The sequence below is a fragment of the Megalobrama amblycephala genome, linkage group LG8 (genome assembly GCF_018812025.1).
Source record: "Megalobrama amblycephala isolate DHTTF-2021 linkage group LG8, ASM1881202v1, whole genome shotgun sequence".
Lineage (NCBI taxonomy): Eukaryota > Metazoa > Chordata > Actinopteri > Cypriniformes > Xenocyprididae > Megalobrama > Megalobrama amblycephala.
The window spans coordinates 7,665,319-7,680,600 of NC_063051.1; the positions used below are offsets into that span (position 1 = coordinate 7,665,319).

At 36.6% G+C, this 15,282-nt stretch overlaps 2 protein-coding genes across 7 annotated transcripts in view; both read right to left on the reverse strand.

The window, feature by feature from the left end:
• The window catches only part of tspan2a (tetraspanin 2a), a 32,221-nt gene extending 29,235 nt beyond the window's left edge, over positions 1 to 2,986 (reverse strand). Inside the window, exon 1 of the mRNA XM_048199002.1 lies at positions 2,705 to 2,986. Coding sequence (XP_048054959.1) covers positions 2,705 to 2,773 — 69 coding nt within the window. The 5' untranslated portion in view covers positions 2,774 to 2,986. The remainder of the gene's footprint in view (positions 1 to 2,704) is intronic.
• Positions 2,987 to 11,123: 8,137 nt separating this feature from the next.
• The window catches only part of ngfb (nerve growth factor b (beta polypeptide)), a 62,923-nt gene continuing 58,764 nt past the window's right edge, over positions 11,124 to 15,282 (reverse strand). For all 6 annotated transcript variants that reach the window (XM_048199007.1, XM_048199008.1, XM_048199009.1 and 3 more), the window contains 2 exons: positions 14,877 to 14,989; positions 11,124 to 12,056 (listed from right to left, as the gene is read on the reverse strand). In XM_048199007.1, the coding sequence (XP_048054964.1) occupies positions 11,446 to 12,056; positions 14,877 to 14,952 (687 nt within the window). In that variant the 5' untranslated portion in view covers positions 14,953 to 14,989 and the 3' untranslated portion in view covers positions 11,124 to 11,445. The remainder of the gene's footprint in view (positions 12,057 to 14,876; positions 14,990 to 15,282) is intronic.

Sequence of the window (15,282 nt, forward strand, 5' to 3'; positions counted from 1 at the left end):
TATTTCTGTATAATTCCCAGCACGGTCATTAAGGACAAGAATATTTTTTCATCAGAAATCTACCTTGAGGATCATTTTGATAGTTTTAAGAGATGTTATGCAAAACTCCAGTCTATGTGGATGTAATATATACTCTGAAAGAATATCAGAAGCAGCATTCTAGATATTTAAAATGTAAAAAAAAAACATAGTTGATGCAAGTAAAAGTTGATTGTTAAAGTGACAAGTCATTTACATGTGAAGATCTCTTACAATCTAAAATAATGTGTTGGCTCAACAAACAAAAAAATAATGCAATAGTTTGCATCAATCAATTAATTTTTTTTTTTAGTTATGATAACTTTGAGTGAATTTAAGTTCCACCAACAAGCTACACTGAGTTAAAGGAACTTAATAATTTGTAATAAAAGTTCATTTTAAATTAATTGTTAACCACAAAAACTTCAACATTACAGAAACTGTTTTAAATATCAAACATAACAGCATTAAACACTAACAGGTCTTTCCCTTCACTAAAAAACCACAAACATTTATTCTTCTTATCCAGTCCTATGCAAGCATGCAGGGAACTAGAAATCCACTGCCTAATTTCCAAAGTTATCAAGACAATTTTATTACGTTACTACAACTTAATTCTTTTTAAAAAATTCAGTTAACGCAGAAATTTGAGTTTAAATTACAGACGATATTAAGTTGATGTAATGATCAACATTATTATGTCAACAGAAATAAACAAAATAATGTTTGCAATGTAAAATGTTGAATTAAAACAATAAATTAGAATTTTTAACTTGCAACCATGCATTTATTTAAGTTGTGGTAACAGGTCCTCTGAATTACTTTTTAGAGTATATGTTTTCATTTGCAAATAAACAACAGTTAATTTAGTAAAATTTGTGAAAAACCCCTTAATCCTTCCTCATTTTGATTCACCCTCATGCACGTACACACATGCCCATGTTCACATAAACACTTTCTCCTCTGACACATACAGGCTTAAATTGTGATAAAAACTAATCAATGCAAATAATTCATTATCATCAGAGTACACAGTAGGGCCATAACTATTTTATTCAAGAGTTGGCTCTACAGGCCAGGGTAACTTAGTTGACAGGTAACATAGTTGACAATTTCACCATTTTCACTCATAATTTCAATAACAGGCCTTGTCTGGTTCTGCTAGTAACATAGTTGACAGAATTTTTGTGGACATGAGTAAAATGAAATATTTTCTTATTTGAAAGAAAATTAAATTTAGCAAACAATGCAAAAGGGAAAGTGATATAAGGGAAATAAAGGCAATTTCAAGCACACTGAAAAACGGGGTGCACAAAATATGTGTGTGTGATTATAATATGTATTCTCTTGATGGGTAAAATATGATAGGGGTGAATTCAGAGTGATTGGGACACATTTTCCCATTGAGATGACTTGGAAAAAGTGTCCCAATCAAGCTGAATTCACCCTATTTCTGAAGAAATTTGTTAGAAAATATGTAATCATCATCAATGGACATGAACTAAGACTTGACCGAAGGAAATCACATCACACGCTCAAAGTATCCTAAATAAATAAGAGCAATTCTGTTTATCTGGATATTACATGACTTTTGTCGAAAATGTCACAACAAACTGACAGCCTGTTAAATATTTGTCACTCTCAGCTGCTGGGGTGTAGGCGACTCTAGGAGCCAAATAAAACACACTGGGACACTATCCAAAATGCAAGTGGATTGATAAAGAGCCAAAAAAAATAAAATAAAAATAAAACAATAAGCAACAGTTTTTCATATGGGATGGCTGTTATTTACAGTATACATACAGGAGAGACTGGGCCTATTCTCTAGGAGTGTGGGTTTTGTATGTTTTTTGTATGTTTCAAACACAAATAGTTTAAAAAAAAACTGTCCTAAACTAAAATTATTTTGTAAATGCAAATTAAAATGCAAAACAAGTAAACACAATAAAAACCACACCAGAAATTATTCAACCAAGAGTGAACTAATGAAGGATTTACTACTTGCATTTTGCTTAAAAGACAATAAATAATACATTAATTAATAATGAACTAATTCATATTAAATATAATCATAATAAATATTATACAAAATGGCTTTTTCAAAATAAGGTACTCTTTTAAAATCTGTGTCAATAAACAACAAGTTCCTGTTGTGACAACAATGCGGTCACAAATCTAACCTAAAAATATTCACTACTAGAGTAAAAAAAAGTGCAACTTGCCCCATTCTTCCCCACAAACATAAACACACAGCTTTCCAAAGGCACATGGTGGCTGTGTTTCAAAACCTACTCAGTCTATCTAGTAGAGACTATTTTGGGGCTTCAGGGGTGCTTTATGCACATGTGATGCTCAAAATGTCTGCACGTGCCTATGAGGCTCAAAAGTGTTGTCCAGACAGTCGGCTCACTAGGTATTAAGACAGAGCCAACATCTGTCATCTGCTTGTAATTTACAAAAACATCGGCATCCTAAATGTGTTGCTGTTGCTATAGTCCATAGAAACCTGCACCATGCGAAATAAAAACAAATTTATCCCGAAACAGAATAAGAATCCTACAGAACAACTAAAAAAAAGCAGGCGATAGCAAATGCATGTACATTTGAGTTAGTAAGTTTCATTATACATCAAAGCATGAATGTGTGACATCATCACGCAGATATCATCAGTCCTGTTCGCACTTACCCAGAATATGAAGTTGAAGACGAACAGAAGGTATTTGACACATTTCATGCCGCCCTGTACTTTGCTCATCCTGCCTGCCGTTTCGTTTCGCGCGCTCGCCGTTTCGACCAAAATTTTTGCTCAAATGTGCAGGCCTGTCTCGGAGATGTAGGTCAGTAATATTATTCAAGCAGAATCCACTCACGGACCGTCAACACCAGCGCTGCTCGCGTGTGCACTTCGCCACAGAGCGCGCGCGCACGCGGATCATCACCGCCCATTGGTCCAGCAGGACATGGGGGGCGAAGGCAATGCTTCTTTCCCGCGCGTTTTCCTCAGACCTGAACGTCTATTATTTGATAGATAGATAGATAGATAGATAGATAGATAGATAGATAGATAGATAGATAGATAGATAGATAGATAGATAGATAGATGGATGGGTTAAAAACAATATAAGTTGGGTTGTATTCTATAATTATTATTCATTAAACTTATGAATAAATGTTGATTTATTAAACATATTAATTAATGGTAATTTCCAACATACGTTGGGTTCATTTTAAGCAAGCAATACAGTAATTTACAAACAATAGTTGAGTTAAATAAAACTATACCCAGCAGGTTGGGCAAACATTTAACCCAGCGGTTGGGTTAAAACAACCCATTCGGTGGGTTAAAACAAACCAATTGCTGGGTTAACAAAACCCATTCACTGGGTTAAAACAAACCAATCACTGGGTTAAAACAATGCATTCACTGGGTTAAAACAACCAAACCAATCGCTGGGTTAAAACAAACCAATCACTGGGTTAAATAAACCCATTCGCTGGGTTAAAACAAACAAACCAATCGCTGGGTTAAAACAAACAAATGAATCGCTGGGTTAAAACAAATCAATCGCTGGGTTAAAACAAACAAACCAATCGCTGGGTTAAAACAAACAAACCAATCGCTGGGTTAAAACAAATCAATCGCTGGGTTAAAACAAACAAACCAATCGCTGGGTTAAAACACAAACCAATCGCTGGGTTAAAACAAATCAATCGCTGGGTTAAAACAAACAAACCAATCACTGGGTTAAAACAAACAAACCAATCACTGGGTTAAAACAAATCAATCGCTGGGTTAAAACAACCCATTCGCTAGGTTTAAACAAACCAATCGATGGGTTAAAACAACCCATTCGCTGGGTTAAAACAAATCAATCGCTGGGTTAAAACAAACAAACCAATCGCTGGGTTAAAACAAATCAATCGCTGGGTTAAAACAAACAAACCAATTGCTGGGTTAAAACAACCCAATCGCTGGGTTAAAACAACCCATTCGCTGGGTTAAAACAAATCAATCGCTGGGTTAAAACAAACAAACCAATCGCTGGGTTCAAACAAACAAACCAATCGCTAGGTTCAAACAAACCAATCGCAGGGTTAAAACAAACAAACCAATCGCTAGGTTCAAACAAATCAATCGCTGGGTTAAAACAAACAAACCAATTGCTGGGTTAAAACAACCCAATCGCTGGGTTAAAACAACCCATTCACTGGGTTAAAACAAATCAATCGCTGGGTTAAAACAAACAAACCAATCGCTGGTTCAAACAAACAAACCAATCGCTAGGTTCAAACAAACCAATCGCAGGGTTAAAACAAACAAACCAATCGCTAGGTTAAAACAAATCAATCGCTGGGTTAAAACAAACAAACCAATCGCTGGGTTAAAACAAATCAATCACTGGGTTAAAACAAACAAACCAATCGCTGGGTTAAAACAAACAAACCAATTGCTGGGTTAAAACAAACAAACCAATCGCTGGGTTAAAACAAATCAATCGCTGGGTTAAAACAAACAAACCAATTGCTGGGTTAAAACAACCCAATCGCTGGGTTAAAACAAATCAATCGCTGGGTTAAAACAAACAAACCAATCGCTGGGTTCAAACAAACAAACCAATCGCTGGGTTAAAACAAATCAATCGCTGGGTTAAAACAAACAAACCAATTGCTGGGTTAAAACAACCCAAACGCTGGGTTAAAACAACCCATTCGCTGGGTTAAAACAAATCAATCGCTGGGTTAAAACAAACAAACCAATCGCTGGGTTCAAACAAACAAACCAATCGCTAGGTTCAAACAAACCAATCGCAGGGTTAAAACAAACAAACCAATCGCTAGGTTCAAACAAATCAATCGCTGGGTTAAAACAAACAAACCAATTGCTGGGTTAAAACAACCCAATCGCTGGGTTAAAACAACCCATTCACTGGGTTAAAACAAATCAATCGCTGGGTTAAAACAAACAAACCAATCGCTGGGTTCAAACAAACAAACCAATCGCTAGGTTCAAACAAACCAATCGCAGGGTTAAAACAAACAAACCAATCGCTAGGTTCAAACAAATCAATCGCTGGGTTAAAACAAACAAACCAATCGCTGGGTTAAAACAAACAAACCAATCGCTGGGTTAAAACAAATCAATCGCTGGGTTAAAACAAACAAACCAATTGCTGGGTTAAAACAAACAAACCAATCGCTGGGTTAAAACAAATCAATCGCTGGGTTAAAACAAACAAACCAATTGCTGGGTTAAAACAACCCAATCGCTGGGTTAAAACAAATCAATCGCTGGGTTAAAACAAACAAACCAATCGCTGGGTTCAAACAAACAAACCAATCGCTGGGTTAAAACAAATCAATCGCTGGGTTAAAACAAACAAACCAATTGCTGGGTTAAAACAACCCAAACGCTGGGTTAAAACAACCCATTCGCTGGGTTAAAACAAATCAATCGCTGGGTTAAAACAAACAAACCAATCGCTGGGTTCAAACAAACAAACCAATCGCTAGGTTCAAACAAACCAATCGTAGGGTTAAAACAAACAAACCAATCGCTAGGTTCAAACAAATCAATCGCTGGGTTAAAACAAACAAACCAATTGCTGGGTTAAAACAACCCAATCGCTGGGTTAAAACAACCCATTCGCTGGGTTAAAACAAATCAATCGCTGGGTTAAAACAAACAAACCAATCGCTGGGTTCAAACAAACAAACCAATCGCTAGGTTCAAACAAACCAATCGCAGGGTTAAAACAAACAAACCAATCGCTAGGTTCAAACAAACCAATCGCAGGGTTAAAACAAACAAACCAATCGCAAGGTTCAAACAAATCAATCGCTGGGTTAAAACAAACAAACCAATCGCTGGGTTAAAACAAACCAATCGCAGGGTTAAAACAAACAAACCAATCGCAAGGTTCAAACAAATCAATCGCTGGGTTAAAACAAACAAACCAATCGCTAGGTTCAAACAAACCAATCGCAGGGTTAAAACAAACAAACCAATCGCAAGGTTCAAACAAACCAATCACAGGGTTAAAACAAACAAACCAATCGCTAGGTTCAAACAAACCAATCGCTGGGTTCAAACAAACAAACCAATCGCTAGGTTCAAACAAATCAATCGCTGGGTTAAAACAAACAAACCAATTGCTGGGTTAAAACAAATCAATCGCTGGGTTAAAACAAACAAACCAATTGCTGGGTTAAAACAACCCAATCGCTGGGTTAAAACAACCCATTCGCTAGGTTTAAACAAACCAATCGCTGGGTTAAAACAAATCAATCGCGAGGCTAAAACAAACCAGTCACTGCGTTAAAACAGTCTAGTTGCTATAGGTTTGGCCATTTTCAACCCAACCTGGGTTTTTTTTAACTCAGCATTTTTAGAGATAGATAGATAGATAGATAGATAGATAGATAGATAGATAGATAGATAGATAGATAGATAGATAGATAGATAGATAGATAGATAGATAGATAGACACACACACACGCACAAAATCCAATGACTGGCAGTTTTAGAATGCTTTTAGCCATTATGTTATGGTGTAATTTACAACGCCTTCATGATGTGGTCAGACATTCAGGGTATTCATTATTGAGTCTCTTTCATAAGGTTTGTCTCACTACACAATACATCAGTCACAATCACTGTCATCTCATCGGTGAGAGGATGCCATTGTCTGCTGGTTTGAGGTCAAACTCAGGACACGCTGAGATAATCTTGAGATAATCTTTCTCACATTTTCAGGAGACTGTCATTTTAGTATATTTATCCAAACCCGTGGGTGTTTGTGTATATTAACAAAGCAGACTTTATGTTATAAATAAATTATATACTTCCTCATATTTAGTTTTGTATAGGGTCTTTGACCTTCCCTGTTTTGGATATAAACTTATACCCACTTAAATGCTTTAATACAATGATGCCAAAACACAGGCGGCGTAAACAAAGAAGAGATCGACCTTGTTGCATTTACTGAAGTACAATGATGAGCTTGGGTTTATAAAACATTATTAAGCTTGAGCTAACCCTAGGCTTTGACCATTATCTGAGTTCATGATCATACAGCCCGCAAAATATGAATAAAGTCTTGAAATACAAGAACACAGAATATTTGATTTAGAAACTAAAGAAGAAGAAATATCTTTTGAATTTATCCAGACATAATGGTAATGTTTTATTTATTTATTTAAGGTTAATATATCTTAATATAAAGCATGGAGTTACGGTCTGAGGACAGATGGTTTTAGGGGTAATGAGTGATAATTATAATGCCATAATTTAATAAAATAAAATAAAACGAAAATAAAATGTGTTAGATGTACACTGTTAAGGGCACTATTGTGGTCATCTCTGATTGATTTCAAAGTGGAAATGTTGCTGTTTTAAAAGATTTATAATTATCTCTGGTTTAGTCAGGAACATGGTAAACAACCCATAGAGCTGCTAGAAAACCATGGCATGGGATATATTATATATTTTGAATATGAGCAATATATAACATTTAAACAACAGCAATATCACAGAGATAACCATATAAATTTGTTCTGTTAGAGCAGTGCTCCCTCTTGTGATAAAATATGTATAGGCCCTACAAACGTCTACTTTCAGTACTGTACAACAATATCAAGTAAAAGTGAAAGTAATTGGAAGTAAAAATGAGTGAAATAACATTTAGAGTAGAATTTCTGCGTAAACTTTTCACTCGTTCATACTACTATTACTTACTACAGAGAAAAATGCAAATAGTCATCATCCGGGAAAGCGTAAATTAGCGAATGAACCACTAGGGGGCGACAGTTGTTTGTTTTTGAATTGCTCCATCCAGCACTGTTTACTTTACACCAGTTATCGCTTCACATAGCCTATCGTGATGCACAGTTTTATCTCGATTAAGACTTTTAGACTTTATTTTAATGTAATTAGGGAATCTTTAACCTTTCTGAAGACGATAAATCCTACATTGCAGTACGCATGCTGAGGGGTGGCCGTAGCCTTGTTTGAAATCTCCATATTATGTCAGTACCATCCACAGTTCATTTATCTCATTAATATTCTTTGTGAATTAAACAAAGGGGGTTCTTTTGGATTTGTCACAGCATACTCTCCATAGGGAGCTGTCCTACAAACAATCAGAGACACGCTTGTTTGTTCCATTTACATGAGCGTGAGGAAAATTCTCTCTCATTCTTCATCGAGTACACTGAACTGTTTGAAATAGCCGATGGCCGCAAAGCATCATCTAATGAGAGCAAATGAGTGTGTGAAAGTGGCTGTTTGAAATGACGACCCCTTTACCACCGCCTGACCCGCTCTATATCACTAAACAAACACGTGCTGATGAAGGACTCGCTCGTGGGTGATGTGATATATAAACCTAACAATCCTGTTGATTATTCCACCTGAACTTTGACGCCTGACCTCGCAGACACAGCCTATGGCTTTCAGGCTTCCAGACATAACCTCATCATTTGGCCATGCACCTGACCTTTGGCATGTGGTCTGCTTCTGTTTACACAATCAAACCTGAGGTGGGTCTCGCAGGCCGCAGTCCATCTGTTTTTTAAGACTTCCATATGCTGCCTAAACAAATGTATTCAAAGTCTGATTGGAGTGACACACCTGTTTGTGGTCGTTAGAATTGCTTTTTAACGATTTTCACTCTCAAGGCCAGTTCTCTAGGCATCTTGTGGAAGCCTCTGGAAGGAGAACATCTAATGCATTCCAGCGTAGATCTGTTTCCATGTGTGAGCAGCACATCTGTTGAGACGTGAGGTCGGCCCCACCAACACGTTCAACAACCTCTCCAGCTTACTCAAAGCGTCTGACAAAATTTGCCCTAACCGTTTAGTTTTTCTGCCACATGGCTGAAGGTCATGTCTGAGTCAGGTTTTTTTTTACACTACCAAAACCAGGGGGAAAAAACCTCAACTAACTCCTGAATGCTTAAACGGAGGCCTTTCCGGAAAGTTCAATAGCTTTTCTGGGCTTCAAGCACAATGGAAAATATTTAAAGGAATATTCTAGATTAAATACAATTTAGGCTCTGTCAACATGCGGCATGCGGTCAATGACCACAGAAAATAAACTGAACATTCCTAAATGTTCAAAAAATGATATGAAAGATTTATAGGAAAGCGATTACAATGGAAGTCTAGTGGGCCAACATTTAAAAGAAAATGATGGTCATTTATGTTACAATAACTTGCATGAAGTAACCTGTAAAATGGCCAAAAATCCACCAATTTAAGGTGGAACTACTTTTCTAGGTGGATAAAGTACTGGTTATGCCCTACCAATATAATTCCTGGTTTCCTTCCATGTCCATTACTGGAATTCTTGCACAAATACCAAAGTTTAACTGGGTTTAACTTTTTGATAAGCAATTCGATCAAACCAGTGTCATGCTAACTGATTCATGCAAGATTTTCACTAAACAATAAATTAAATTTCTATGTGTTTTTGACCAAACCCATATGCCCTCGGAACACTTGGAAAATATGACATGAGTCGTATGGGGTCTTAAAAATAAAAGACGTATGGCATTATAATGCCAACAGGGTGAATGAACAATGACTGAATTTCTAGTTTTGGGTGAACTATGCCTTTAAGCATTCCCTTTAAAGGATTAGTCCACTTTCAAATAAAAAATGTCCTGATAATTTACTCACCCCCATGTCATCCAAGATGTCCATGTCCTTCTTTCTTCAGTCGAAAAGAAATTAAAGTTTTTGATGAAAACATTCCAGGATTATTCTCCTTATAGTGGATTTAAATTGCCCCCAAACGGTATAAGGTCAAAATTACTTGCGTGAAAGGGCATTAAACAATGCCAGATGAGGAATAAGGGTCTTATCTAGCAAAACGATTGGTTATTTTCTAAAAAAAATAAATAAATAAATAAAAAATTATATATGTTTTAACCATAGTCATGTCTTGAACTAGCTCTCTTCTTCTTCTTGTCTATTAGAATTCCAGCAGTGTAGACGCTTCTAAGTGTATTACTGCCCTCCACAGGTCAAAGTTTGAATTAAATTGTCATATACAATATGCTAGTGCAAGTATATAACAATTAGTTCAAACTATAATACACTTAGCTGCGTCTACACTGCCGGAACACATGAGCATCTATGGTTAAAACGTATATAATTTTAATTTTTTTTTTTAGAAAATGACAGATCGTTTCGCTATATAAGACACTTATTTCTCATCTGGTATTGTTTAAAGCCCTTTCAAGCTTTTTGATCTTCAACCGTTTGGGGCCAATTGAAATCCACTATAAGGAGAATAATCCTGGAATGTTTTCATTAAAAACCTTAATTTCTTTTCGACTGAAGAAAGAAGGACATGGACATCTTGGATGACATGGGGTTGAGTAAATTATCAGGAAATTTTTATTTGAAAGTGGACTATTCCTGTAGGCATGCTTATCTACTAGGCTTCAGTAATTGTCTCACAGAAAACATATTTTGTTAACATGAAATAATTTTCTTTCGTAACCAACTGCACAAATGCTGTCCAAAGACCTTAAGCTCAGGTCAACATGAAACAGATTTGTTTTACCATTTCCAAACCATTTTAATTTGATATGGTGACGTATTTTAGAGTCAAGTTATTCAACAAAAACAAAATTTAGGCCAACTGTTGGTTGCAAGAAATCTGCTTTAAATAAAAAAAAAAAACCTTGACAATACACTTCTTGCAGCTGAGCCAGGACTTTTTGAACTACTGGAAATTGACTGGCAAGTTGTATGTGAGAATTTGTTGACTGGTGGTTGGAGGGGCCAAAAATGAAAGTCATTCAGTATTTTTTTTTTCTTTGAAATAATGTAATTTAGGTCACGTTTGTTAACAAGAAGTTCATCCAAAAATGAAAATTCTGTCATCGTTTACTCACTCTCATGTCGTTCCAAACCCGTATGGCTTTTTTCTTCCACAGAGAAAAAAAGGACAAAATGTCAATGCAATTACAATGAACATAGACTGAAGTTTTTCAAGTAAGAGTAAATGATGACAACTTTAATTTTAAGTTGTATTTAACCCAGAATGTTCCTTTAAAAATGACCCGTGTCCTAATATGCACACTGAGCACCCACAGTAAACTGGACAATAATGCTGCAGTTTAATAAATAACAATTACCACACACAACCATGTATGTACATGTTCTCATACTGCTGCAAAAGAAAACAATTATTTTAAAAAGACAGAAATGCTTAAAAAAGAACTGAAAAAAAAACAAACTCTGAAGTCCATTGTAGAGTCATATGACAAAAACACATCATATCTCTCTTCCTTAGACAGCATGTTTTATGTCACAAGTTGTCATTAATGGTTTGCACAAGGAAAATGTCCACCATCACATTTGGAATATCAAGTTTGATATCATAAGGCTGTTGCTGGTGTATTCAAAAGCAGCCAGTCATTGTCTCCAAGACTTTCGGCTCAGCACACACACACAAGCTACATTGATCCTTATGAGTCTCCACGCCACCAGGTTCTTGAATGAAGTCAGCGCTCGCACGAACGTGTGCGAATTGGTACAATATGAGTTCCAATGGCGCGCATCGATTCCCAAACATCCAGAACCTCCGGTCCGCCCGCTGCTGCAGGTCGTCTCAAAAAAGTACTGCTTTTTCTTGGAGTTGTTGATGATTACGTCAGGCAAGACGGTGACCTCGTTGCCTGAGATGTCTGTAGCTTTGGTTTTGTTTCCCTCCCAAGTGCTAACGCTCTCACAGACGGAGTAAACTCCACGGTGTTGAGGTGGTCCTGCTTTCCTCTTTGTCCTGCTCCTCGTCTGGTGCCCAGCGGGCTCTGAGTCGGGAGGGTGTTCGCTGAAAAGTACGCGGGGTGAGCGGTACCGTCTCTTGTTGAAGAGTTTAGGATCCACGGTCGGCACAGGGATGGCTGAGACATCCTGTCCGCGGTCGTCGTTCTGTAAGCAGATGTCACCTGGGCGCTGGGCAAACATCTGGCTGCAGGACAAGAGCAGCAGGGCTAGCATGGACCACCGCATGGGCTCAGTGTGACCTGAGTACAGCACAGATTAATGTTAGATTTGATCACACAGAATATCAGTAGCATACAAACAAATATGATGCCAAATTTCTTCAGATGTTCTTCTGCATAGTGATGCACAGATGCTTTGAGATAGGTATTCAGTAATTGTATCATGGAAGCTAAAGAATGGCTGAACTATTTGTAGTTCTGTCATGACAACTCTCTGAAGATTTTTAGCATGATAATGGATATGACAATGTTAATGTATGTAGTCTTCGCGGAATAGATCTGCTATGCTGCTACTGCTGAAGATTAAGTACAGGAACTTGCCACTGCCCATACACAAGGCAATAGACTGCTGTGAGCATGTAAAGCCCTGGGTATATTTGTTTTTTTACGAGTACGCTAGTGTACGCGCACAGTCTAACGCATAGCCTTGCAAAGTATACTTAATTTCAGTCGTATGCATACACAGCCATTTGACGCATGCACAGTTTTGAGCAATCTCTCGCCACGAGTTACAACCCATGTAAAAATCTTTGTATTCTTTCATGCTAGAGTTGTACAAATGAGGGTATTTTCGCACAATCTCTCGTCTGTGTAGGCTTCCATCGTCGCTGTAGCTCGCATGCGTTCCGGTCTGTTCTGTTTATGCAGGTTTTCTTTAACTACCTTGTGAATCGACGCCCCCAGAGCACGGTTGCCACCTTGTGGATAAACTAATTACTGCAAAAAAAAATTATGTGCATGTGCGACCTGCGGTTATAAAAATACGGTGGTGCCAGTATGTGCGTACTTTTCTGATAACGAAATTCGCGTCGCACTGTGCGCTGACCCTTCGCATAAAAAGTGAAGTAAACTCTGGGCTTCAGACATACTTCTGCTGCACAAATAGCATATATAAATTACCCATAGCAGATTTATACAGGTGGTGCTGGGGAAGGTGGAGGATTTAAGAGAAATCAGTGGTTTGGAGCGCCAAAGTCACGTGATTTCAGCAGTTTGACATGCAATCCGACCACTGATTTGAAACAAAAGATTTGAAACAGTGTTTTGATATCGGCCATCACTAGATATTGTTGAAAAGTCGTTATTTTGTTTTTTTGGTGCACACAAAGTATTCTCGTCGCTTCATAACATTAAGGTTAGTCACATGAACTATTTTAAATATGTTCTTAGTAGCTTTCTGGGCACTGAAAGTGTAAATTAACTGGCTGGCAATGGAGGCCTCACTGAGCCATTGGATTTCATATCTTAATTGATAGATGAACAAAGGTCTTACGGGTGTAGAACGACATGAGGGTGAGTAATTAATGACATTATTTTCATTTTTGGGTGAACTAACCCTTTAATGTTGTGAATATCATCGGTTTGCATTAAGGACCCATCAGCCTGCGCCATTTAGAGTTTCATGACAGAACTTAGGCATATCTACACCATTTTGTTCTTTTTTTTAATTGAAAAATGGTTCAGAATAAAGGCATCAAAACATAATCTACAATAGAATAGATGGGTAATGTTTAGTACTTTTGTAACAGCATAGAGAAACATTTACTGTTTATTGTATGTATATTTTGATTATATATATATACAGTGGCATGAAAAAGTATGTGAACCCCTTGCAGAATCTGTGAAAATGAGAATTATAAAAAATGCATGTTATTTTCTGTTTAGTACTGTCCTGAGTAAGATATTTTACAAACTCAACTATTAAAAAAGGTTCAAACATTCACTGATGCTCCAGAAGGAAACACGATGCAATAAGAGCCGAGGGGTGAAAACTTTTGAATTCAAATATCAAGGTAAATTGTACTTAATTTTTCTGCCGGAAAACATGCAAGTATCTTCTGTTGCTTCTGAAGGGCAGTACTAAATGAAAAACAATGATATTTAAACAAAATAAGCAAAAAAAATTGTGACATCTTCATCCTGTTCAAAAGTTTTCACACCCCAACTCTTAATGCATCATGTTTCCTTCTGGAGCATCAGTGAATGTTTGAACCTTTTTTAATAGTTGTGTTTGAGTCCCTCAGTTGTCCTCAGTATGAAAACACAGATCTCAAAATCCTACAGTCACTGCTGGAAAGGGTTCAAATATGCAAAAATGCTTGAAAACTGATGAATCTGCAGGAGCTGGAGGATTTTTCTGAAGAACAGAGCTCAGTTTAACTGCTCAGGACAAACAAGAGACTCATGAACAACCATCACAAAACATAAAAACAGTCGTAGATCATCAGGTAACCACACACAGTATTGAGAATCAATGGTTCACATACTTATGAATGGGGTTATTTTAATAAATTCAGCTATTGTTTTGTCTTGTGAACTAAATGCAAACATCTTTTATGTAAAATATCTTACTCAGGACAGTACTAAACAAAAAATAACATGCATTTTTTATTATCCCTCTTATTTTATTAAAATAATTCTCATTTTCACAGATTCTGCAAGGGGTTCACATACTTTTTCATGCCACTGTGTGTATATATATATATATATATATATATATATAATGTAGCTGATAAACAAAATATTTTAACATTATATATATATATATATATATATATATATATATATATATATATATATATATAATATCATATTATATAGTATTATATAGTATTATATCACTATTAAGAGAATATTTTATAGTATGTATATATCACAGTTCTTTCGCAAATTGACTTCAACAGCTATTCAAGCAGTAGAAATCCCGCATACATGTGTATCAGCACAGCCTGAATGAACTGTATGAATGTAAACTTCCATTGCATAGCTTTTCTTTTATGGACATGGCTTTTTTACTTTATACAAGTAATCTTCTACTAAGGGGGAAAAAAATGCATTTACCTGTGAAATGTATCCAGGTGAACTGTTTTCTCCTGTCTGTCTTTAGCGTAGATCTCCTGTGCTCCTCATGGTACATGTATCGACCAGCGTGGCATCTTCTGCTTCCAGCTCCTCTGCAAAGAGGTAGAAAAAGTATGAAGCAAGCTATAATTTTATATAATTACCATTTACCGTATACGTACTACTCATGCCGCATTGGAAAGCCCGATTAATTCCAGTGAATCGGTTCATTTTACAAAAATGATTCACCAGTTCAACGCTTTTAAGATTAGGCCTTTTTTCTGAAGACAAAAATCTAAAATTGCTCTCAATGACGTCTCACGGCTTTCAAGCAGAAACATTTCTCACATTAAAGAGATCTCCGATGACTTATTTCTTTCCTACAGGGAGAAACACCTCATCCGTC